The sequence below is a fragment of the Alosa alosa genome, chromosome 19 (genome assembly GCF_017589495.1).
Source record: "Alosa alosa isolate M-15738 ecotype Scorff River chromosome 19, AALO_Geno_1.1, whole genome shotgun sequence".
Taxonomy (NCBI): Eukaryota; Metazoa; Chordata; class Actinopteri; order Clupeiformes; family Clupeidae; genus Alosa; species Alosa alosa.
Genome location: NC_063207.1, coordinates 27971882 through 27996787, shown reverse-complemented (window position 1 = coordinate 27996787; position 24906 = coordinate 27971882). Strand labels below are relative to the sequence as shown.

General features: G+C 43.2%; 2 protein-coding genes across 3 annotated transcripts; one reads left to right on the top strand and one right to left on the bottom strand.

The window, feature by feature from the left end:
• Positions 1 to 126: 126 nt before the first annotated feature.
• On the bottom strand, positions 127 to 2315 carry pomca (proopiomelanocortin a). Its single transcript, XM_048228572.1, has 3 exons — positions 2134 to 2315; positions 1504 to 1643; positions 127 to 1147 (listed from the first exon to the last, which is right to left on the bottom strand). Exons 2-3 carry the CDS (start codon positions 1639 to 1641, stop codon positions 575 to 577), a joined length of 711 nt encoding a protein of 236 aa, XP_048084529.1. The 5' UTR covers positions 1642 to 1643; positions 2134 to 2315; the 3' UTR covers positions 127 to 574.
• Positions 1432 to 24806, top strand: LOC125284577 (angiopoietin-related protein 7). 2 transcript variants are annotated; one of them, XM_048228570.1, is made up of 8 exons: positions 1432 to 1680; positions 16832 to 16981; positions 18009 to 18612; positions 20675 to 20909; positions 21778 to 21915; positions 22235 to 22451; positions 22722 to 22917; positions 23429 to 24806. In XM_048228570.1, exons 3-8 carry the CDS (start codon positions 18220 to 18222, stop codon positions 23573 to 23575), a joined length of 1326 nt encoding a protein of 441 aa, XP_048084527.1. In that variant the 5' UTR covers positions 1432 to 1680; positions 16832 to 16981; positions 18009 to 18219; the 3' UTR covers positions 23576 to 24806. The 2 variants fall into 2 exon arrangements, with proteins under 2 accessions (XP_048084527.1, XP_048084528.1); XM_048228571.1 differs by lacking the exon at positions 1432 to 1680 and having other exon boundaries at positions 16815 to 16981.
• Positions 24807 to 24906: the final 100 nt, after the last annotated feature.

Below are 24906 nucleotides of genomic sequence, written 5' to 3'. Positions count from 1 at the left end.
TGTATCTTGATTGTAATCTTTGTGATTATTTTAGTCTCGCATGAAAGATTAAAGGAACTATTTACCAGTTCAATTCTTAACATGATAAAATGAATCATCATGGAAATAAATAAGCATACCTTAAAGTGCTTGCAATAAAATATTTTTATGTATCACATGTAATTAGTTTACAGTATAGTACATCAACAAATTAGATGATTCACCCATCTTCTCATTAATACTCACAAAAGCATATGTACAATATTCAGAATTTATTTCTTGATAGCAGTGTTAATCATGGAGTAACTTGTAAAACAAAGTGCTTGTGGTCAACAAAGCCTTTTGATAGCCCCAATAATATTACAAATCAATCTACTTACTGTGTGCTAGGATCATTAGGGGGAGGAATAAGCAAGTATGTCTCCTCTTTACGGAGGGAAACAAAAAGCACGGGCAAAATCTCACAGGTCAGTGTCATGGATCCTTTTTTCCTTTCCTCACCTTCTCTTTCCTTCACTTTTTCTCCTCTCATCCATCTCCTCTCCTCTGTCGCTCCTTCTCTCCACCAACCCACTCTCCTCCCCCACAACCCCGCTTACTGACTTTTCTTCTGTTGTCCATCCTTGTTGATGACGTTCTTAAAGAGCGTGAGGAGGGGCTTCTGGCTCCTCTCGTCCCACGACTTCATGAAGCCGCCGTAGCGCTTGCTGGCCGGTGGCCCGCTCCACCTGAAGTGGTTCATCTTGTACGAGCCGTCTTTCTTCTGCTGGAGCAGCCCGGCCAGCGCTGCCTTCTCCTCCGCCTCGCCACCCACCGCTCCGTAGTCCACGTCGTTGACCGCCGCCGCCGAGCGCCGCATCTCCCCCGGCAACACCTCGGCCGACTCCTCTTCCACGCCGTTGGGGTATACCTTGATGGGCCGGCGCTTGCGGCCCACCGGCTTGCCCCAGCGGAAGTGACCCATGGAGTAGGAACGCTTTTCCTCCTGCCTGGGGAAGGCCTGCTTCACCTCGGGGGATGACTCCTCGGGGGAGCCCGCGGCAGCAAGGTTGAGGGTGGGCAAGGAGTCTGCGTCAGTCTCCTCAGGCTCTGGTGGTTGGAGGTGGCCCTCGCCAGGGTACACTGGGGTCTCAGCTGTGAGGTCTGACCTACACAGCTGAATGCACTCCTATCAGTGGGCACAGTAATCACAAGGCATTAGATTAAGATGTCCTAGTTTAACACAACAGTAAATACAGAAATAATTAATTCATTTAAAATGTCCACATTGTACACAACAAAAATATATACAATTCCATTTCATTCCAAGAGTAGAGAGTTTTTGTTTTGATAATGGAATGAATCCTGATGGCCTTAATCAATACACACTTCTCTCTTACAGAAATATGTTCAGGATCAGGATATTCCCCTCAGGGCTTTGACCATTATGACTAACTATCAATAGATACAAATACATACACACTACATTTTACTGTAAGAGTTTAAAAGTATCCCAGCCCAACCTCCTCTCTTAAGAGTACTAACCAACATGTTCTCCTCTGTGCTAAGGTCTTGGCAGTGGGAGCTCTCCCAGCATTGACTGCTGACTTCCATAGTGAGTATGCACAGCACCGCCACAGCCAAGGGCCATACAGGACACAGCGTCTTTAGTTCTTTCAACATATCTGCAAGGGACAGAGATCAGCATGTTATAGGTTGCTGGTGAGTATGATGACAATGCTATTCAATTCAATTTATTGTTATTCAATTCAATACAATATATTGTTATTCATGAATGACTTTCAAATTATCTGTATGACAAAAGAGATAAAATGGAACAACTATTTGTAGCCAACACACCTACAATGAGCACACATATGCACATTTTCATAAAATGAGAAAAAATAATTGATTTAGACAGTCCATGTTAATATATTCTCGAGTTCACAAGGAAAAAGGTTAATTTGAAAAGTTTTGAGTTCATATCTCAATAAGAACATTGTTCCATCCTGCATAAAAAACCTTTCTCAGTATGATAATTCAAGATGGAAGTTTCAAGATTTTAAATGAAACAAATTATACAGCTTTCCCATTAAGTAAGTAAGAGAAATGACTCTAAATTGGGTTATTTAATAGTCTGACTGCACATAAAATGGATATAATAATGTGACTCACCTGTTGCACAGTAAGAGAGTGTGCTGCCTCTTCTCTGAGAAGTTTCTCCTTGTCTTCTCTTCCCCTACAGACTCTTGGTCTGTGAACGAATCTGCTTGTTTGGCTGTGTGCGTGTCTGTGTGTTTGTAGGCGCGCCACTCCGTACTCTTGCACTCCCTGATGCCTGAACACCATAAGAGCCCTTTTATAGCGCACAAGAGAGCCAACCTCTCAAGGACAGTAGATTGTCCACCTTCTTTCCACTCCACTTAGCCCACCCGAGTCACAAGCAGTTCCGGGGAAAAAAATAACCATAAAGGAAAAATAATCAGAGCCCTGTTTGTGGCAATGAATGTTTTTAAAGGTCAAATGACATCAGAAGAGATTAGCAAGTAGATATCAAGTCAGGATGACCATTTTCACCGTTGGACATAAGGGGCACAAGGCTCCCCTTACATGGGTTCAACAGCAAAAGATTAAAATCCAAACTAAAGGTAGTCATAGATGTTGTCTGTTCTGGCACAGAACAATTAAAGGTGTTAATTCCACTTCCTAAGGGTTTGGTAATGGTGGAGGAGATTATTCAGATATTCTTACAGAATTATTATGACGGATACATCTAGAAGCAAAGTCTACCTAGATGCTTCAACTTCTCTCCACTTTTTGTAGAATATTATCACTGCTAAGTAAGTGTCTGTGTGATCTAAAGTTTACCAAGTTGAGTGGAGCAAAACTACACTTTTTTGACTTTTCCTTCAGTATTTCTCTTTTCTTGTATTTCACTATCTAGACGCACCCTAGTGGCAGCAAATGTAATTTGCAGCCAGGGTAGTCAACTCACGGTACCAGAGAATGTCTAATAAGGGACGGTACCGATCCACTTGCACGACACGTCATACGCATGGGGTCGCGCTGCCTCCCTTCGTTCAGTCATGTGTGGGCGTTTTGTTTAAAATGTCAGTTACCAGCTCATATTCAGTTTGTTTTAACGTATCTTAAGTGTTTTTCCACAAATGGACCACAATTTAGGCATGTACTTAACAGTATACAACGTCACGGTACCGATCCACTTTCCACTCTAGTCCTATGGGTGACGTCAAGCGACTTTAACGTGCCCGCAAAGCATTCCGGGAAGGCAGCGCTGCATAAATTATTGGAAATGTTATTTGTTGTTTATTCTAATTGCAAACCACACACATCCATTCGTAATCACACGTACACTTTTAATACCTTGAAAAGACGCTCATTTCATTTATTTGATGTTGCCTAGCAACGCAGCCTTCAGAGCAAAGATTCTAGAACAGGGCTTCAGAGAGACACGTTTATAATGTCGCGCGTCAAAAAGCTGGCCGATGCCCAGCTTTATGCAAATGAATCCGTTGAACGTGAGGCGGCTATCCAATGAAAGCACGAGGTTGTAGGTCCTTTGTACTACCACAACAGTGCCTGTGAAACTTTGGTTCCGCTTACAAGACAAATAATGTTTTAACGATCTCTTCCACGACCACCCAGTAGGCCATAAAACAAACGAAACTAGGATTTGGATGAATATATTGACTGTTGGTCTTTCTGGTGAGGATTTGAGATTGCATTGAGTAGTTTAAATAAAACAGGATTTCGAAATGGCTTGCATAGTTTGTTTAGGCTGTTACTGTGTATTTCACACCAATTTTGAATAAGCCATACTGCAATACAGATTTCATGATTGCACCATGCACATGTTCGCCGATTATGTGGCCCTCAGTAACCTATAAATTCAATGATGTGGCCCTCTATGAAAATGAGTTTGACACCCCTGTTTTAAACGAAAGCCCTAACACGACTGAACGAGGGGAGGCAGCGCGAACGTCAGCGTCATGGACAAACCGCAGATTGCGAACGCTGTCAGACCCAAGTAGAGGTCTGCACTCCCGCAGTAGACATGCAAAAGAGTGCGGCGCGGGACAACTTTTGAAAGCTCTTTGCGGGAGCGGGCGGGATGAGAGAGGTGCGTTCGCGGGTGCGGGACAAACCGATGATTCACTGCACTCCCGCAAATTAAATATGTGCGTAAAATTAAATATGGAAATTATTAAAGTACTGTTCATAACTATAGTTCAGCTGGATGTTCTGTTAGGCAGCATTAAAAAAAGTGGTTTAAGCATAACTGACGGATAGCGGGCCTATTGCCTTTATTGTCGTTTACGTGGGTTCAGTTTGTTCCTGCTGCTCATTGTCAAAACTCGAAATCGAAAGCATGACAGAGGAAGAGGGCACCAGACTAGGCCTACTTCAGTTGTTAGCCTACATTCAGAACCAAGAAACTGACATCTGGAGTCTTTCTCAGGTGTGTGTGCTCCTTTCGTGAGACAGAAAGAAAAGCTGAATAGGCTATCCCTCCTGCATGCGGGCTTTAGCGGGCGGGAGCGGGACATCATGTTACAGATGCGGGCGGGAGTGGGACTAAAAATGACACATTAATGCGGGAGTGGGACAGAATATTGCGGGAGCAATCCCAACGGCGCCATAGTTTGTCTGATCGGCCTGCTGGTATAAAATGAATTGCGCTGTCTGTCTGAAAAAGACGCGCTCTCTTCCCATGCAGTCAAAATGAATGGTAGTCTTCAGAACAGGCTTGTCACCCTGACATGACAGTGCATAAAGTAGCCTATAATGTGAATGACTTGTTATTTTTTATCAAGGATTTCTTTCTTTTTGCAAAAAATAAAGTACAATAGGCATTAATTAGTAGGCCAGCAGCATGTTGAAATTATGTGCCAAATTGCGTTTTTTATTACAATGATAAAATTGTAAAAGGACGTGACTGAAGCTGAGGCAAGCCAGGCAATAGGCCTATAGGCCCGACGGTAATTGTAAAGCAATTTACAAAAGATTCACTGAACAAAAATGCTGATGTGGTACATGAAAATGTAGCTAAAAATGTGGAGAATGCAATGCAATCAAGCATTTTGGACGATGTGGAGAGACAAGCCGGCAGCAGATTAAATGCTCGAGAGAGAGAGAGAAAAAGATGCTGTTTTAAAAGGAAGCTGCAGCAAGCAGGTGATATTTAGACATTTACTTCACAAAATCCAAGACTAAGAACAGACAGACTATGTAACTGGACACATTGAGGCCAAAAATATTGAGAAGGGAATGTTGAAGACGAAGGAGTGAATAGTGGCAAGAGGCAAGCCGAAGGTTGCTGACAAGGGCCCGATGCTATTGTAAAGCAATTTACAAAAGATTCACTGAACAAAAACGCTGATGTGGTACATGAAAATGTAGCTAAAAATGTGGAGAATGCATTTTGGACGATATATTGGCACAAGCTGGCACAGGGCTCTCAAGTTTTGAAGTTTGCAAGGAGACTTTGTTTCTCAGGGAAGAGGGGGCGTGGCATTGGCACAGTGCCACGCCCCCCCCCCCTGATCGAAGTACATGAAAGTCCTACGTCTGCTTGAACTACTCGTGGCGCCACGCCCCCTCCCCCCTGCCCTCCCCATGTCCCATCAACCCAGCTTCATGAGAGAGCACAAATTCCATTATTTCAAACACACTATTTTATTTATTCTAGAACCCTATAGTAAATAATAATAAATAATAATAACATAAATTATAATAATAATTTCACCCAAATGGGCCCTTTGAACAGCAGTGGCTCATTCTGCTCTATACAAACAGAAAACAACCAAATGAGAAAAAGCACATTTAGCCCCAAAATGGTCTCTTGAACAGTGGTGGTTCTGTCCGTGTGTGTGTGTGTGTGTGTGTGTTTATGAGTGATGTTGTGTGTTGTAAGTGTTTGTGGCAGATTTTGATGCCTTGATGACTGATACTGGGGGCTCCCATTTAAAGCACTGTTGTTCAATGTCAGCCATTTTCACAGTCATGAGGCCATCCTTAAAAATATTCTTGTTTGCAGTAACAGCCAAAAAAATAAAAAAAATGGGTCGGTAGGTAGGTCAATATATTTTTTTTCCAAGATTCAAAGTAAAAAAAAAAAGTACAATTTTGGTCATGGTGATTACGTAGGTATGAATTTAAACAAATGTCCATATTGTGACGTAACTGACTGGGTCCTCAACCCGTGCCTTCAGGCGCATCACTGCAAACCTAAATCTGATGCAGGTTATGTAGACCAGCCTTTCTCAAACTTCTTTGACCGTGGGGTATACTACGAAGCACGTTAGACATACAGTATCTAGGCTATGTAGACATAGCAAGGCTTGACAAAGCCTTGACTCAGGGGTATACGTTAAGTGATACTACGATAGCAGTTATGTGATATATTTGTCAAACTAGGCTTTCAGCTCAGATCTGTCTTGGCGTTCGGTGTTGGGATGGCGTTATTGTCGTGGAAACGTGGAGACGCACAAGACCGCCTCTATTTAAAAACAATTACTTCCGCATTCATGAGCGATAGCTTAATCTACACTGCGGTCTTTTTTTGTGTCATCAAATATCAAACATCAAATAAATCAATTGTCATCAGTTGTTGTATGGTATGCACGTCCATAGTGGGATATTTGCACGCACAGCACTGTTAAAGCGGATTCGAGATCCAAAATGTTAGTAGAGGCGGAGTTCCACCTGTAAGATATATGACAGAATCCTACACGTGAGATAACTTAGTTTTTAAGACAATTGATTGGTCAGTGTACGGTAGATTACACGATTTGAGCTATAACTTTGCACATAACCTCCTCCCGACCAGGTTTGGTTGACAGCATCCCATGGTGATATAGCGACACTAAAACAGATCCACTTTCGTGTCACAGCATAGCCTGGCTTTGAGTGCAACATACCTCGCTAACCCACTAATCGAGACTCGTAGTACACCCCACGGATGTAACGATCCTGTGTTCTGTGTTTGTCTTGCCATGTCTCAGTTCCCTGTGTGCCCCTCACCTGTTCCTCATTATTAGTCTGCTAGTTTAAATATAATTTCCAGCCCTGTGTTCACCTGTCTCTTGTTTCTAGTCCACTTGTGCCTTGTTAGCCTTGTTTAACCCCTGTGTATTTAAACCCTCTGTCTCCCTCAGTCCCCTGTCGGTCATTGATGTTGTTTCGTGATTGTAGTGTGCAGTTGCATTAAAGATTCCTGGTTTCAAGTTTAAGTGTGCCTCGTTCTCGACTTGCCCTGCGCCTCGGTCCAGCTCTCCATACTGCAACCCTGACACCTGAGGCCCAGTCATGGCAGACTTTGGGGTCATAGGGCTCATCTACACGTACACAACCCCACTCCCTCCAAATCAAATTGTAATTATCATTATCACAATCATTATTATGCCTATATTGTTATACATGCACTTTCACTTAAATGTTTTGTGACATGCACATCAGAGGACTGCTTTACTAATGTAAGATATAATTAATTTCATTGCTTTTGCATGGTTGTATGATGCTTGCATAAGAAAAGAAATACTTCTCAAAACAGCAACAATTATATGGGTGCTATTGTTTTGGGATTTTTCCCTCATGCAACCATCATACATTGGTAGGAAATGGAGAAAAAAAATACATGTTTTTTAATGAAGTTTAATTTGAATGCCTGAATGTAAGGATTCAGGAAACACAAAACCAGCTTTTTTGGCGAGCAGATAGGCGTAAATCACTGATCTGTTGATCTTTAACAGATAGAAAGAAGGCTACAATAGCTTTTGGCCACGTTATATTCAAATTTGACAATACAATACCTGACTCTCGCCAGATGAATTTCGTTCCGCTTAGCTCCGCCTAGCTTCACTCACATCCATCTGGGACCTCTTCCATTGAGAGTGATTTCTGCACCCGATTTTATGGTACAGCCAATCAGGACGCAGGGCGGGAGTTTCATAAATGTGACCAGTGTTGTGTGTAACGCGTTACAGTAACGTAACTACTTTTTCGAGTAAAAAGTAGTGTAACGCGCTACTACTGAAAATTTGGTAAAGTAACGTAGTTCCTTTTTCATATCGGCGCAAAGTTACTTTTCCCAGGGACAGGTTTGACAGCGACACTGTTTTCTCAGCTGCGCACTTGCGCAATAGGCACGAGCTCCAAATGGCAGCCTACATGACAGAGGAAGTGCAATCATAGTTCCACATGGTACGTGACAGGTTGGTGGCAATGAAGCAAGACGCAGCCAACGCTAACTTCTGAGGGATGGACATTACTTCGAACTCGTTGAAACTAAGGGGAGGAATGTGAGTGTTAGTTGTAGCCTACACTGTGCCCTGATTTTGTCCACTGCCGTTAACTCAACTGCCAGACTATTGATACGATTTGCACTAGCTTTGCACCAAATTTCGGAGGAGCGCCTGTTTAATGAAAGAGTATAAGGCTATAAAATAAGCCCTCATATATTTTGTGCTCACCTATATGCCCAAGATGAATCGAGGCTATGTTATTTGATATTGTTTCATAGGGCTTTAGTGGTGGTTGTTACAAACACGCCAAGTCCACCCTGACAAAGACACGAAAACTGCAAAGACGCCATCTCTGACAAACCAAAACAAACAAAAAGGTTACAAAGCTAGCTCACTTACCTGCTACGTTGTCTAGGGATTCTAAAGTAACTACCTGCTAGCTAGGACCTGGATTGTAACGTTAAACTTGCCCTGCAGTGTATGTGTAAATGTAAAGTTGAAAACTAGGTCAGTGTGGATGAACTGTGGGTGCGACTAATGAGAAGGCCAGGAGCGTAGCTTACCATCCGCCGAATAACCCAATCCTTACTCCCAGCGAGTGGCCAGCCCAAGCTCCAGGTCCTTCAAGTCAAAGTTCTGTCTTACGACGACAGTAGTCCACAAAAGGAAAATGTCCAAACGAAAATCCTAAAAGATTTGAGAGGTCATGGGCACGCTGCGTTGCAGACACAGAAACTCACATCATGGGAAACGCTCATCACTTCAATCAGTCACCTGTTTCCCATTTTCAAACCTTGGTGCATCAACGCCCACTAATCAGCTGACGCTTCCACAGCCTTCTCATATCAGTGTGTAGTTTCCCTGACTGTCCACTACGTAACATGGTGTTGAAGTATAAGCCTAGCCTAGAAATCTAGACGCACCCTAGCGGCGGCAAATTAATTTGCTCAGCCTGTACGTCTAGTCTCAAACCATAGGGATTTCTATTGGCTAACACCGTGGATGTTATTCAATCACAGCGCTCTATTTTGTTAGAGAGTCTTAAAGCGGGCTTAACAGGATAACGAAAGTCCTGCGACGGTGAACAACAAGGAAGGTGGCTATGGCAAACGAAGAGCGGTTGTTTGAATTGGCGTTGGCGTCAACTTTGGAGAAGTTGGATTTGTGCTTTTCTTTGAAAGTTGAGCAACACAATGCACTGAAGTCATTCCTTTCGAAGAAGGATGTATTTGCCGTTTTGCCGACCCGATACGGATATGGTCGTAGCGCTGGCCTATTGCATGCCTAGGCAGTTTGAAAGACAATTCTCTGCCCGCCCCTTGGATTAAGCGAGGTGAATGGTTCGATGCCAGACTATACATTTCAATGATATAGGATGGCCCGCCAGGCTAGTATAAGCCCTGTGTTTTCTTGTCAAGTGCTCTGTTTGTGGCATTTTTTTTTTATAATAAATAGCACAAAAGAAATACCTGTTATGTCCTCCATAGTAGAACTTTATGTAGGCCTACACATTTAGGAACAGATATTGGGTTCTGCCCAAAGTCGAGCAACATAAAATAACGTAAAAGTAACGAGTAACGTAAAAAGTTACTTTCCAAAGAGGGTAACTAAGTAAAGTAACGGGTTACTTTTTTGAGTAAGTAACTAGTAACGAGCAAACACTACTTTTTAAAGGAACACTGGATGTGACATAGCGTAGAAGCGACTGTGAGACTGTTCTCAGCGTCACGGGTTGGCTTCGATGTGAGTGGTTGAAGTAGCACGTCAATAAGATGACGGACAAGTGGCTTATTCAATCATATGCAAGCATTTTTTGATTAGGCCCAGTCTTCTGAAGCAACACTCCAATGGATTGGTCCCAGATGGATGAGTGGAGCTAGGCAGAACGAAATTAATCTGACGAGAGTCAGGTTAACAATACTAAGTGCTATACAGTGTATTATACAGTCTCTGCTCTGTTTCTATGGAAGTTCCAAAAATAAACATTGTTCTATTAAGTGTCGTTAAACAATTAAATAGCATTCAACAGGTTGAAGCGGAGCTTTGATACCAACGTTATCGATTAGTTTCAGTTTCTCTCGCGCAGACGCCTGCATTGAATGAACGCTCCTACCACCACTTTATTATATGGCTCCATGTTTAATGACATCGAATGCAAAAACGTTTGTTTTCTTTTTTTGTCGGTCCACGGTATCTTGATCAACTGCGCAGCAAATTATCAGACGAAGCACTGGGCCTAATTTCACTCCACGACTCCGCGGACCAGCAGTCTCCACGTTGCGGACACACATCAAAACAAAACTATTTCCTGATTGGTTGAGAAATCCTATTTTCTGATTGGCCCATAGGTTAGTAACTGAACAGCAGCTCTCTGAGCGCACAGACAGTTGTGACACGTTTGTAAAATATAGCCCTTAGAAATTTCTGTGCGGGCAAGTTAATCATTTCTCGGAGTGAGAAATGCAATGTGTGGCGTGTGATCGTGTGAAGTCATTAAAATGCGTGTGTCTCACGCTCAATGCGTGAGACTTGAGAGGTCTGAATGCTGGCAGAATAGGCAACAGGCCGATGTGCGTTTTATTTGGAGACTGTTTTGCGAGACAGAGACTGAGTTTGCTGCTGATATTCTGGGGATAGGATTTTAAAATTTAGCATTTTAATATATTTGCGGCATTGGATCAGTCTTTCTAGAACAGGCAAGAGCTTTCTAGCCTCACATCAGCAGCGCCGCAGCATCACCCATACATTAAAACAACCAGCAGATGCATGGCAGATAAGTTTTGCTATGCAGTTATGGTTGAAATAATAGCCCATCAGCGCATCTCTAATTTGTGTGCCTCTCTCTCGCTCAGAGGGGAGGGGGAGGCTGAGGGATCGATCAAGCATGGATTCTAAACTCTGTGGTGATATGATCTATAATTAGATGTTAATTAATATTACTACCTAGGTCAAGTACTCCCAAGTGCTATTGCGCCACACATTGTAGTTTTCCTGTTTATTCGCTTGGAAAATCGCCACGTTTCACGTTGTGTAACCTTACACATTTTTATCAACTACTTGTGCAACTGTATTTAAGTAGGGAAAACGTGGATGTGTTTGATTAATGCTATCTTCCTCTCTGTATGGCTACGTCTGGGCCTGCTAGCATAGCAACATGCTAACACATTCGCACCGCAAGCCAGAGCGTTTGAGTGCACGTACCGACACCGGAGAGGTATGACTCAACTCGTGAAAGTTAAGGGAAGAACATATATTAATACTGACATTGGGTGGCGTGTTCCTTTAAGGTTGCTTTACAAATACTTACAAAACTGGTGCTCTAAATAGCGATTCTGTTGTCTTTGAAAGGTTCTCTCATTGAACTGGAATTTGGATTAACACCTGCTTTTACAAGGCGGAAGTATTTCACATCTACATCTACTCTCATAGCAACACTTACAACAAGTCTTACTGATCCTAGCACTCACCAGCCGTTTTAAACTGACAAGTAACTGCTAAAAACAGCACTCACCGACGCACTTATTCTTACTGTACTCTAATGTTTTTTTGAAACTGTCCTAAAATTGTGAGAATTGTTCTAAAACTTACTGTTTACCATGTTGTTAGTCGCTTTGGTTAAAAAGCGTCAGCCAAATGTAATGTAATGTAATGTAATGTAATGTATTTAGGCACAGAATAGACGTGCGCTTTCAGGAGCAGTCTTTGTAGGCCTACTGTACATACCGCGGAATACATAATTAAGCGCTCTTTATGCTTCCCCTCCCATCTTTTTACGCTAAACTCCCACTTCCCCCTGGATCCTCCCATGAATGCATATGCATGACACGAAAAACACAATTAGCCATGTTCAGCTCCCGCGACAGGCAGTTTGCGCTTTTACATCATTGCGGCCTGTTTGTACATAGGCTACCTCGATTTTACACGCGCTTTGCGAAACAAATGCGCCTGAAGTGGGCGCAAAGGCGTTAGTACATCTGGCCCTCAGTTGGCTTGCGAGCTGGAAAAATGAAACTTCTATCAGGCCAATCACATTGTGTATAGAGTCGGCAACGGAATTTGAATTTCCTGCTACTTGAAAATTAAGAAGATGGATGCTGCTGCTGGCGAACAGCGGTCTTTGAATCGCGACTAGAGTTAAGCTTTTTTAAAATTGGCTAGCCAACTAGCTCTGCTGGTGGGAAAACGCATGGGACTCGTGAGTTGTAGCCTATCCTATTGTGTGCAGAGGACATTTGAAAGACAACGGTTTATGCCGCCCCTCGGATTTAACACTGCCAATGATAAGTTCCCAGACCCTACATCTTGATGTGGGTCTGGCTCGTCAGGCTAGTATTTCACTACTTTTCTTCTTAAATAATTCCTTAATAAAACAAGTTAAGAAAGAAAAGTTTAATTATAATCCCTATTCTGTGCAACGTAGACACACACACACATGCACACACACACTCTGACTGTCATGAGGTGACCAAACATGGACAAATCATGAAAGACCCTTGACTACAACCCTGAACAATGTAAGAATAACAAGCAGGTACCGTACATGGAAATACATTCTTCAGTAGTGTTGTTTACTCCACATGTTATTACCAATGTTTTTATTTAGCTTTTTAGAGTTTCTTCTAGACTTCTCCAGCTGGTGTTTAATCTCCCCTCTGAGCTCATCTAAATGGCCAGTAACCTTGATGTCATGAGTGTCACAAGCAGGACAAGTGAAATTAACATCCTTGTCTGTAGCATCACTCTCTTTCACTCTTTATGTAATTGTTGAGGGCACAAATACTGAATATAGTGAGTCCTATTATTTCCATGTTGCTTTCCAAAGGTTAAATGCACATTTGTATTATTTATGCCTTACAGGCTTCCTTTCTGCTCATCATCTTGATATCTTTTCAATGCAAGGATAGGGCAGGTAAAGAGCAAATGATTTCCCACCCGCTGTAAAACAAAAATGTAAAGGAAAAAAGAGACTTTGTTGGCCGTTATTCTATAGAGCAATTAATACTGTTTTGTGACCTTGTGGCTTTTGCAGCTGCCTCATGGCATGGTGACAAGCATAAGGGAAGGTTGTGTTTGTCTGAATGGAACCTGGTGAGTGGAAAAGCTTTTAGTGATGCTCCATGAATGAACTGCCGACCCCCAAAAGCATGAATGAGTTCTGTCACCACTGAGAGATTTCTATGACAAAGCAACTATTTTGTCCTGATGAAAATAACACAAATAAACAATTCCTCAGAATGATAGAACTGTATATCTTCTAAGCTTCTAAGTAAGATGATGGCGATGGTAGCATTGTGGGTAGGGAGCTGGGCTAGCAAGCAATAAACAGAAAAGTTGAGGGTTCCTGGCTGTTGATGTGTCTGAGCAAAGCACTTACAGGGATGCTCAATTTGCGCACAACCTAGGGTTCAAACTTTTGTTTAAGAGCAAAATCAATCAATCAGTCGGAGGAGTTTTGAGCTAAACAGTTTTTAGCTTTAGCAACAAAATGGCTCCCGACAACTGTCAGGCAAGTATGGTCCTTTCTGGGGTTTGTGACTTTTCAGTAGCTAAAGCAGAAGCTGCTGGCTGTCGGGGTAGTAATAACTCAGCAGTAAGGGGGGGCAGAGCACTTAATTGCATACACCAGCTGGAGCCTCCATCTGGCCAAGTGCAACGCTTCCCATTATAGTTCCTTCAGCCTGAGCTCCTAGCTATGAAGTGGGCACTTCAGAAATCTAAAAACTATCTATGGGATGGAAAGATGACAGTGACAGATAACAACCCCCTGGTCCATTTTCGCATTGCTAAAATGGGAGCAGTGCAAAAGAGATGGGTAGCCCAACTGGCCAATTTCGATTACCTGATCCAGGCCACAGATGGACGCTTCGGTGGGTACGTTCACCCAGAGCTGTCCTCATTGCACCCTTTATAAGAGTAGAGTGGATGGCAAAGCCCCTGTACCTGTAGTCCCTTAGGCCCCCTTCCACATCCTTATAAATGGATTTCCTGACTCTTGGCTGGCCGACGGACTGTTAACAAAAAACCTTGGTCATGAATAACTTCACTTGGTATTCTTGGTCTATCCCCACCGCAGACATTGTTGTTTATTATTGCTGTTCTCCTTGGTGTAGTCTTACCAAATTTTTAAATTGTTTACTGTTAAATTAAATTTTTGTATTGTTGTTATTGTATTTTTCCAGTAACATTTACTGAGTTGAACAATCAAGCATAGGGATATTTCCATAAGGTTCCAACCCTTGCATAACACTTATAATGACATATTGATCCCGGCGACAACCGACCAATTAATCAGCGGGCGGACATAGTGCAGACTTTTGCCCATCAACAGCCCCCTCTCCCCCGGGCAACTGCCTTTTAAGGTGTCCATGACCACGGCAGCCTTGACAGGGACAAATATTTTGCGGACATTTTTGCCCCTAAACAGAATCCCCCCCACCTGAAACTGCTCTTCTGTCTGTGACTGAAGCATTGAGAGTAGCTATCCTCTGCTCAGTCATCAGTATTAATTCTACTAGACTTATCTGCAGCCTTTGATCCTGTAAACCATGACAATCTCTTTTCTACACTATCTGAACTGGGAATTTCTGGGAAAGCTCTCGACTGGTTTGAATCCTACCATAAAGGTTGTATCAGCGATTTCAGGCCCAAAAAAGGCCCAAACATAAATGATCACATTCATCTAATCTTTCCTAACGATCTGCTAGCTGTCTGCCCCATAAGCAGGCCATCACAAAAACTGTAGGCAGCCTAGGCTCCGAGATCTGTACACAAAAACAATTGCTACCAACAAGGGTTGGCAACCCACTCAAAGGCAAAATAAACTGTTTCAACCAATAACCAACGAGATGCGCGTTTAGGAGAGTTTTAATTGCATGGGAGGGAGGGGGATGGAGTAGCGAGCTAGCTCTCTGTTTTGTTTGAAAATCAACAGAAGTGACGTATCCCCGCTATCGCTGATACAACCTTTAAAGGGCGTTCTTTCAGTCAAGCTTGGCAGGGACAGGTATCAAAGTCTCATGACCTTACCACAGGTGTGCCTCAGGGATCAGTATTAGGGCCTCTGCTTTTCTCTATTTACACCACTTTCTCCCATGAATTTGACTGTCACTGCTACTACATGCTATTTCTGCATGCCTTAATGATATTTCAGTCTGGATGAAAGATCGGCACCTTCAGCTTAATCTCTCAAAAACAGAGCTTTTTTCAGCTAAAACAGCTATTCCACCACAGATTAACATCCAGCCTGATTCATCTTCACTGACCCCAACTAGATCGGCATGTAACTTGGGCGTCATAATTGATGACCGACTTAACTTTTCTGAGCATGTAGCCTCAATTGCAAAATCATGTTGGTTTGTCCTTTACAACTTTAAAGTAGGAAGATCAGACCTTATCTGACACAAGATTCCACACAACTTCTTGTACAGGCCATGGTTATCTCCAAGCTTGACTATTGTAATTCACTGTTAGCTGGCCTGCATGCTTGTGTAGTAAGATTGTTACAACTGATTCAGAATTCTGCAGCACGCCTGGTCTTCAATCAGCCAAAGAGGACACATGGAACTCCTCTTCTAGTTACTTTCCATTGGCTTCCTACAGTGGCCAGAATCAAATTTAAATATCTCACCTTGGCCTATAAGACACTTACTGGATCTGCTCCCTGCTATCTCAATTCTATGATGAAGGTGTACATCCCCAACCGTCCAATGCAGTCTTCTGATGAGCGTCTGTTGTGTCGACCAGCCACAAACGCTAGGTCAAATTCAAGACTTTTCCTCAGTGGTTCCTTGTTGGAGGAATGTTTTTGTTCTTTCAAGAGGGGTCTAAAGACATATCTGTTCAGCGTGCAAGTTAATTAAGCATTTCTTATGAGTTATGGTTTGTATATTATATTATAGTATTTGTTTATTTCCACTGTTTATTTTCATTAGGCTATTGATTGCATTGACATTATTATGTTTATTATTGCTATTCTCCTTAATGTAGTCTTAACAACTTTTTTAAACTGTTCACTGTTCATTTTTAACTATTGTATTGTTTTATTTGTAAGTCGCTTTGGACAAAAGCATCTGCTAAATCCCATAACCATAACCATTCTCGCATGGCAGCTACCTCAATGCTGCATCAATTTTATTTTTCATCAAACAACAGGGTCCAGGTTGAAAAATGCTGGACTTGTCCTTTAACAGTCTGAGACTGAATATTTAATCCATGTACAATTTATAGTTATAACAACAAAAGGAAAATTGCGAGTTAATGCTATGAATGTAATTCATCAGTAGGTCGGGTTCTAACTGCTATTGTTTCACTGCATGTCTAAATATCATTCCAAGAATTCAGTTAAAGTTAAGTTATTCAGTTATTTTTTTATGCAACATGGCAGTTTATTTATGTGTTAATTAATGGTCATTATAAATATGTTTGGTATTCTTGTAGGGGTGTAAATGTTACACTGATAATGACCTGTGCTGAGATGGGTGTTTTGCAGGAAAAGAAGTGTGCTATGTACAGCGCCGCGGGTAGCACAGTGCCTTTGAGGAATCCTATTAGGGTGGATTATGAGGATAAGATGTCTTGTCAGTCCACAGAAACTCAGCTCTGCCCCACAGGTCTTCTCTCCCGGGAAAGAGAAATGTGCTGTTAAACTGCGTTGGCCCATTGCTGTGAGGACGACTTGTTTGTGCGTAAAAACGGGCAATGTTGCTCTTCTATCCACTGCATCGTGACTGGGGAGGGTGGGCGTCAGTGCACATCTAAGGGTGAGTGGCTCTCTGTATTATTCCACTGACAGAGCAATGGACCTAGGCCTGTGTGTTTCAGATTCATGTAACTTAACTGTGTTTTCTTCTACCTTGTGAGTGTGAGTATTGATAATAAGGTGTTTGTCAATGCAGAACTTTGTAATTATATTTCAATGCAGCAGCTATTAACCAAGGTTGGGTTGGGTGTTATAGTGATGAGAGAAATGTATAGATGTTGTACATCCTTAACTTACTTTATTAGACATAAATCATGGTAAAGTGTGGTAAAATAAACATAACGGTATTTAAAGCAAAGAGGGTTTCAAGGGATACATTCTCAAAAGTTCTGTAACAAAGAAATGTCACTACGCTGTGAGTATGCATATAGGGAAGTACAGTAGGTTTCACAGTATTATTTGCCAAATGCACATTACCAGTGCATTTATTTTTTCCTTGTATCATATTTACAAACAGCCACAATCCACATATAACATCTGGCAAACGGTCTGTTTTGTAATGTGCATTGTGTTTCTCAGGCGGCATGATAAATCCTGAGAGACTTCTCCAGCAGTTGTTTAATCTCCACTCTGAGCTCATCTTAATGGCCAATTACCTTGATGCCACAGAATCGAGTCACGAGTTGGCAGTTGCCGACTGAGGGGTAGCAACCTGACGATCAGTCCTCGGACTGTAATACGACTAACCTGAGATGACTGACCACAGCCATGATGGTGCTCTTAGATCTGAGCCATGTGTTGAGGCTGACTTTCCACAAGGCTCCACTTATCACTTGATAGGCATTGGGGAAGTCCACTTGATGTATATAAATTATCCTTCACTAAAGTTACCTAAGGCACCTGTGTGGTTTCTTCAAATAGATAGTCCCTGAACAGTCTGGAATGGCTTACTGCAAAGAGTTAGTGAGATGCTTAGTTGTCAGATTTCAGGTGATTATGCAAATTTGTCCTGTTTCTAAATTGCTGACACATTTCCCCAACAAGTTTCTGTACTGTTACTTACCCTAATTTGTATTCTAAATACACAGATCAACCAAATGTTGCTTGTGGATTGGCACTCCAGCATGTTTACAGACTGAAAAGACAATTTCCACAAAAAGATGTGAACGGACTGATGTCTCTCTCAGAACCTGAATGCAGAAGAGCCTTGGGTCTTTCTTTTGTGAAAAGCAACTGGCTGTTGCTTTCTCACTGGACCGGGGCCACCTCAGGACCTGACCTGCCGGACCAGACAGAACCATGAGGCTCTCCCTGGCCCACGCGCCGGTCCGGCTCGCTCTGTGGCTGCCGTGGGCCACGGTGACGGTGGCGTCACTGTTGCTGTCGGACAACTTGACGGGCTTCCACGGGGACGAGAGTGGTGGCACGCACCGCGTGAGCAGCGGCCTCATGCAGTGCGGTGAGTACAGCAACGAGGTGATGCCCAACGGCCAGTGCCGCCTGATGGCCACGCTGCCGCAGCTGGCCGAGCAGCGCTGCCCAGATATGTTCCGCTGCACAGACGAGGTCTCGTACTGGCTGCGCGAGAACGAGGAGCGCAAGCAGCAGGTGCAGGACCTGAAGGAGACCATATCTGAGCTGCAGGAGGAGCTACGCAGCCACCGGCACCGCATCAAGGTGCTTGAGATGCAGGTAAGGGCACGTGTGTGTGTGTGTGTGTGTGTGTGTGTGTAAGATGGGGGTCAAGAGCCACGAATCATGAAGGTGACTGAAATGCAGGTGCTTGAGAGCCAGCCTGACTGCAAATGATAGTGAGCCTGAAGTCAAGTTGGAGATGAGAAACAGACAAAATAAAAATAAACAAAGTATCTTTAACTTGAACCCATTAATAAATTAACTCAATTAACTCAATCCCTGCTCCAGAGTTAATAAAAGACTTAAAAGGTAAAAAAACAAAACAAAGGCAGTATTTTACATCCTTTGTAATGTTACATCCCCCAGCAGCAAACCCCATAGACTGGCCACCTTGGTGATATCACTCTTCCAGCAGCCTCTCCAAGCTGCATGCATACATGGGGGAAACTCCCCAAGCATCCACCCAACCAACCACGCCGCCAGCCACTTAACCAGTCTCTCCCCTAATGCCTCTTTAACCCCTGGACAATAACTGGATTAGTGCTGAGACCTGGCTCTGTCCCACGTGCTGCCCTGCCGCGGGAGTCAGTGCTCCTGACAGCAGGTGGCCCTGAGGCGACGGGCTCCTTACCTTACCCACAGCCTCCTCACTTGACATTTACAAAGGGCCCACAAACCCTCATACAGGGCTTATGCACACAACAACAAAGGACTGGGATATTTCACGCTGGACAACTGAAGCGTTCAGTTTTGTCAAGCTCTTACACTGTGCTAATCAATTTGGGTTTGTTTACATACAGTAGTTGCTAGCAGGCTACTGTTCTGACAGGGTTCAACCTGTCTGTAATACGTCTTAGGGACACTAGCCAAGCTGTGACTTGTTACCTCAGGTATTTTTTGTCTTTAAAACAGTTCCTGTTGTTTCACTTGTTTACAATACAAATGCACAAATGTGCTGTAATAGGTAGGCTAAATATAAAGCAATAGCTTCCTCAGCATATGGTCTGAGCTATTTGATTAAAGGATTGCTCCTCTCAGTGTTCTTGTTCTAATTGGGATTTGGTAATGGAGTTCAGTTTTAACCTCTGTCAAGACTTCAAGCTCCACAGGAGACGCCATGAGATACAGGTTGACATTCCTCATCTCCTCTCACAGGATAAGAATTGTGTATTACTTTGTGAGAGCCAGAACTGGACTTTGTGTAGCTATTGAGCCATAGCTTGACATTAGGGAGCCACCGGAAAATCTCAAGTGTTATAATGTAAATGTGGAAGATACTGCTGTTGCTAAACTGATTGGCGTATTCCAGAGCCTGATGGAATTGCTCTGCTAGATTACCATGATGACCACAGTATGGAGGCCATTTGATCACGTCGGGGTCACCACCCACAAGACAGCCCAAAAGTGTTCCTGAAGGTTAAATGAAATGACGCTTGACTGGAAGGCATAAGTGTGTTTGAACTTTATGACACAGGAAATGCATCAGTGGCAAATATTGTGGGAAACTATGATTTATCTGACTCGATTAAATTATTTGAATGACTGCTATATTACCAGGTAGTAGCATAAGCTTCCTTTACAGATAACAACCACTATCCCCAGCCGTTCTCTCTGTGGCAAGGAGGAGTTTAATTTAAATGATTTTGTGTAAACATTCCATTTTATTCAATTGGTCACCCTTTGTCCCCTACCCCTACCTCCTCAAACTGTTTTGCTTGTGTGCGGAGCAGGGGCGCCACTTGGGGGGCCCAGCACTGACATGGCGCCCCCAGAGAGCCCTCCCAATAATACTATATATTATCGGGAAGCCCAGAATTACTGTCTGTCATAGGTCCCAAATTATCTAGCAGCCCCCTGGTGCTGAGAACACAAGGCAAGCAGGAAACTGTTTGCAAACGTTTGTAGATGTTTGCCTATGTTTGCGAATCAGTTAACTTGTTAAAGGGTTATTATAATGTAGTTAAGATGTGGCCAGGTCATTGCATTCAAAGCACGAACACAAACAAGCCTTTTGCCACGTTCTACTCCTTTAACTATTCCTTTAACTGCTCCTGACCACTGCGGTGCCACTCCGTCACTTTTTCAATTCGGACTTTGTGGGCCCTCCTCCGTTTGGCAGCACCAGGCGCGTACGGGCTGGAACGCGTCGCTGGAGCAGCGCTTCCACACGCTGGAGGAGAGCTACACGGAGGCCACGGCGCTGCTGCAGGTGCACGGCTCTCTCATCTATGACATGCAGCGGCAGGTGCGCAACCTGTCCATGGTGGTGGAGCGCGTGCGCCGCAACCCCGGCTGCATGATCAACATCGTCCGCACCAGTCCGCTGCTTAATGCCCACGAGGTGCTCCACCCAGGTCAGTGCAGCACACAGACACACTCAGCCACTCGTCAACAACTCAAACTACATCTGGGGCAGAAGTGACCAACAAGAGGGTCCAACATGTCGTAGCTTTATCAGCTATACGTAGTCTATGTGTCACCAGACATCAGAACACCTCTGGAACCCTTTCAGCAGCTTCTGTCACCCTGAGAATGGACCCAGGCCATGTAGATATAAACCAACATTAGTTACTAGGCAATAAATAATGAAATAATAATGAAAAAAAGTGATAATGTTTAATAACATTAGCATAATGTTAAATAAGTTTGGTTGTTGATTGACCACGGGGGGAAATCTCCTGCGTACTGCAAAATACATCACAAATTATGGTTAACCTTTGCGTGCAGACTAACTAAGCTGGAGAGCTCTAAGCGTAGTGACAGCATGACTTAGTCCTGAGTCAGCACTGGGTGGATTACCTGGCAGGCCCACACAGAGAGCGCATCCTAACACGGGAGCAATGGCTAATTCTCATTTGTAATACTGTAGTTTGGTCCGTTGTGAGGCTGATGGACAGCTGAAATGATCGGAGTGGACACTGTTGACAAACAATGGTGGGGTAAACAAAGATTATGTAGGGGTAGTTCATTTTAATCCCCTTCATCAGCAAAGAGAGCAGAAAGGTGTCTGGCCGATCGTTTTCTTCTTGTCTGTCAAAAATGTTGGTTCATTTTTAAAACACATGTCAGCATCTAATTTTATAATCAGCAGTAGTATATCCCAATTTCATAGCAACGTTTCTCTCTATACTATATTTACTGCAAATGAATACAGATACATGAAATTCAGGATGTAAACTAGCTGCTGGAAGACCTTAAGAAATGCATCCTTTTCCCTTCCAGAAGTGCAGCACATCCGGAACTGCCCAATCGACTGTGCCTCGCTGTACTACAGTGGGGTCCACAGGTCTGGGGTCTTCACTATTGTCCCTTCACGAGAGGGCACACCTCTGGAGGTCTACTGTGACATGGAGACTGAAGGTGAGGAAGTGAACTATGGCCTTTTTCTGATCATGAACATTTTCTGCCTGTTCCCACTTTAAGTGTTTTCTTTGAGGCTAAAACTGTATTAATGTGTATATTTCTACAATAAAGGAAACGTCATACATTGCATGTAGATGGATGACTAAAATGTAAACAACAATGTAAACATTATGTAAAAACTAAACTAAACTAAACTTTTTCTTCTCTTTGCTCTTCAATTTATGAGCCATGCTCTTAAATGCTCTTAATACAGCCCCACGTAGTGGTAAGCATCAGCGTGCATGAGTCTGCATTTGACCATTTACCCTGATGGTAGGTGGTGGATGGACGGTGATCCAGAGGAGGCAGGACGGGAAGGTAAACTTCAACCGCAAGTGGAACGAGTACAAGAACGGCTTTGGGGATCTGCACACTGAGTTCTGGCTGGGGAACGACCACATCCACGACCTCTCCAGTCAGGGAGCCTACTCACTGCGCATCGACCTGGAGGACTGGAACGGCAAGCACAAGCATGCCTATTATGAGAGCTTTAGGTAAAATGACTCGCTCCTTATTCAATCCATTCATGTGAAATGAGATAGCCACAGCCATCATTGTATTCTATACCTAGAACTGTTGGCAGCTTATTAGAAGTCTCTCAGCTTAAAGCTACAAAAGAGAAAAAAGTCTACAAAAAACACCTTATTGTTCAGCCAATTTATCAAGACGTTTCCATCAGCCCACACATATTGATGCTAAAGGCGTCTCTTCCCTCTCCTCCTCCCCCACCTGTTCCCCTCTCTTTTCCTCCATCACCATGGCAGTACTGAGGATGAGGAGCACCAGTATCGTCTGCATGTGACTGGCTTTAGTGGCACAGTAGAGGACTCGTTCGCCTGGTACCATGACAAGCACAGCTTCAGCACCCCTGACACGGGCAACATCTGCGCTGAGATCTCCCACGGAGGATGGTGGTACAACCAGTGCTTCTTCACCAACTTAAATGGAGTTTACTACAAGGTGAGAACCCCAGAGTGGGTCTTGCTGTGCACATTATGTTGGTGATTTTCGCAAAACAACACATGACTCAGTAAATTATTAGTTATTTCACTTCTGACTGGAAAAACATAATGTGAACAATTTCAGATTTCCCACCTGACTTCTACTGTGAACTGTACAATAGTCTGGTGGGATAGATACAGTATGTCAGTTGAAAAAAAGGTGAAATTTAAAGAAAATGTAAAGAGATACTGTACTAGAAACGTAGATTTAGACCTGTCCTTTACATTTGTAAATTCCATTTCAGCATTTTTTTTTAGATTTCCCCCACTAACCACTAAATATGACTTGGGGCCCCATATACAATCATGTCTGTCTGTTAGCAATAACAATGTACATGTGACATATGTACACATTCAGAGTGTCAGGTCAAAGAGGGGAAGGAGAAAAGGGGAGAATCAGTTGCCAACTTTACAACTCTAAAATATATATGCATTCCATTGACTGGGACTATGTCTTCATTGGCCACCAGGGGGGGCGCTACTCTGCCAAAAGCAAGAATCTGCTGGGCCCTGATGGCATAGTGTGGTACACCTGGAAGGACTCAGACTACTACTCACTGAAGAAGGTGAGCATGATGATTCGCCCGCGGACATTCAGGCCTCGCCTTTCTCCTTGACAACAACAACAACTTGTCGAGAGCCAAGCCTGCTGTGACGCCACAGGGTGTAACGGCACGCCTTTGTCAGCCTTGTCTGCACACAGTTCCGGCACAAAATCTCACGGTGTCACAATATATCCATACAATACATGTTATCACACACACGCGCACGTACGTGTCCACACACGTAACTCAGATGAATGTCTTCAAATCCAGGTTTCTTATGACTTTGACTTTTGGATTCTTGCATGGAGAGCTTGGGTGTGAAGCATCACGCACATCAGAGTATGACCATGCTGCCACAGAGCAACTGCACTGGCATGGAGGACCTTACAAGAGCACTCTGCTATACATTGAACAACACTGTTCAATTCTCTCATTTATACTGTGTATATTTTCCTGTACATGCTTAACTTGCTCTGTATTAATAATTAGTATATGGGCATCACTAGCCCAGGACCATTTGAGGGCTAGTGACTTAACACAACAATATCCACCTCATTCACTCTGGATAACTGTATTCTACTACTTGTGTCATCACTATAAACTACTTTTGCCAAAGAGTAAAAGTATGCTTGATAAACACATTGATCCTAGTCTGTGAAGACATGTGATGTAGACGTGTGTGTTAGGGCTGAGGGAACCTACAGGAGGAGGATTCCCTCATATTGTTATGTGTGTGTTTCTCAATTATGATGCCATTCAGAATCCTCACGGTTAGTAATGTCCTCCGGGGACATCCTTCTCAACCTGATCCATGTTGCTGCTCTTTCCCACCTCATTAGGAAGAGAAGGACTACACTAACACAGCAGACACTATGAGGGGTAGATGAGAAGGAGAAAGAGAGATGACTTGTTTCAGGTGCATAGATGACACTACACTGTACTTTACACCATCACATCGACTTGTTCTGTGAAAATGTTTACATTTTTTAAACTGTTTAAAACTGTATATTGTGCACATATTAAATCCATCTGTTTGTAAAAGGTGAGGGATACTTACCTTCCGTGCTTTGAACCTAAATAATACAATATTGAGATGGCATCATAGTGATGTTCATGCAGTTGTTTATGGATGCTCTGCCTGCAATTTTGGTCAAGAAAAATATATATACATGTATACACATATAATATTTGGATGATAACATGGATAAATTATTGCCCATCTGTTAAATGTCAATATGAAAGTCTAATTCAGAACTATTTGGAGGTATGTTGTATGACTGTGTTCCCCACCCCTGTCTTCTTGCGTCCCCCCTGCCTGATAAAGCTATCTCCTTAATCCTGAAGTGTCTCTTGGTGCTATCTTCCTGCGCCAGGGTAGGGTGGAGAAAATGGTGGACAAAGAG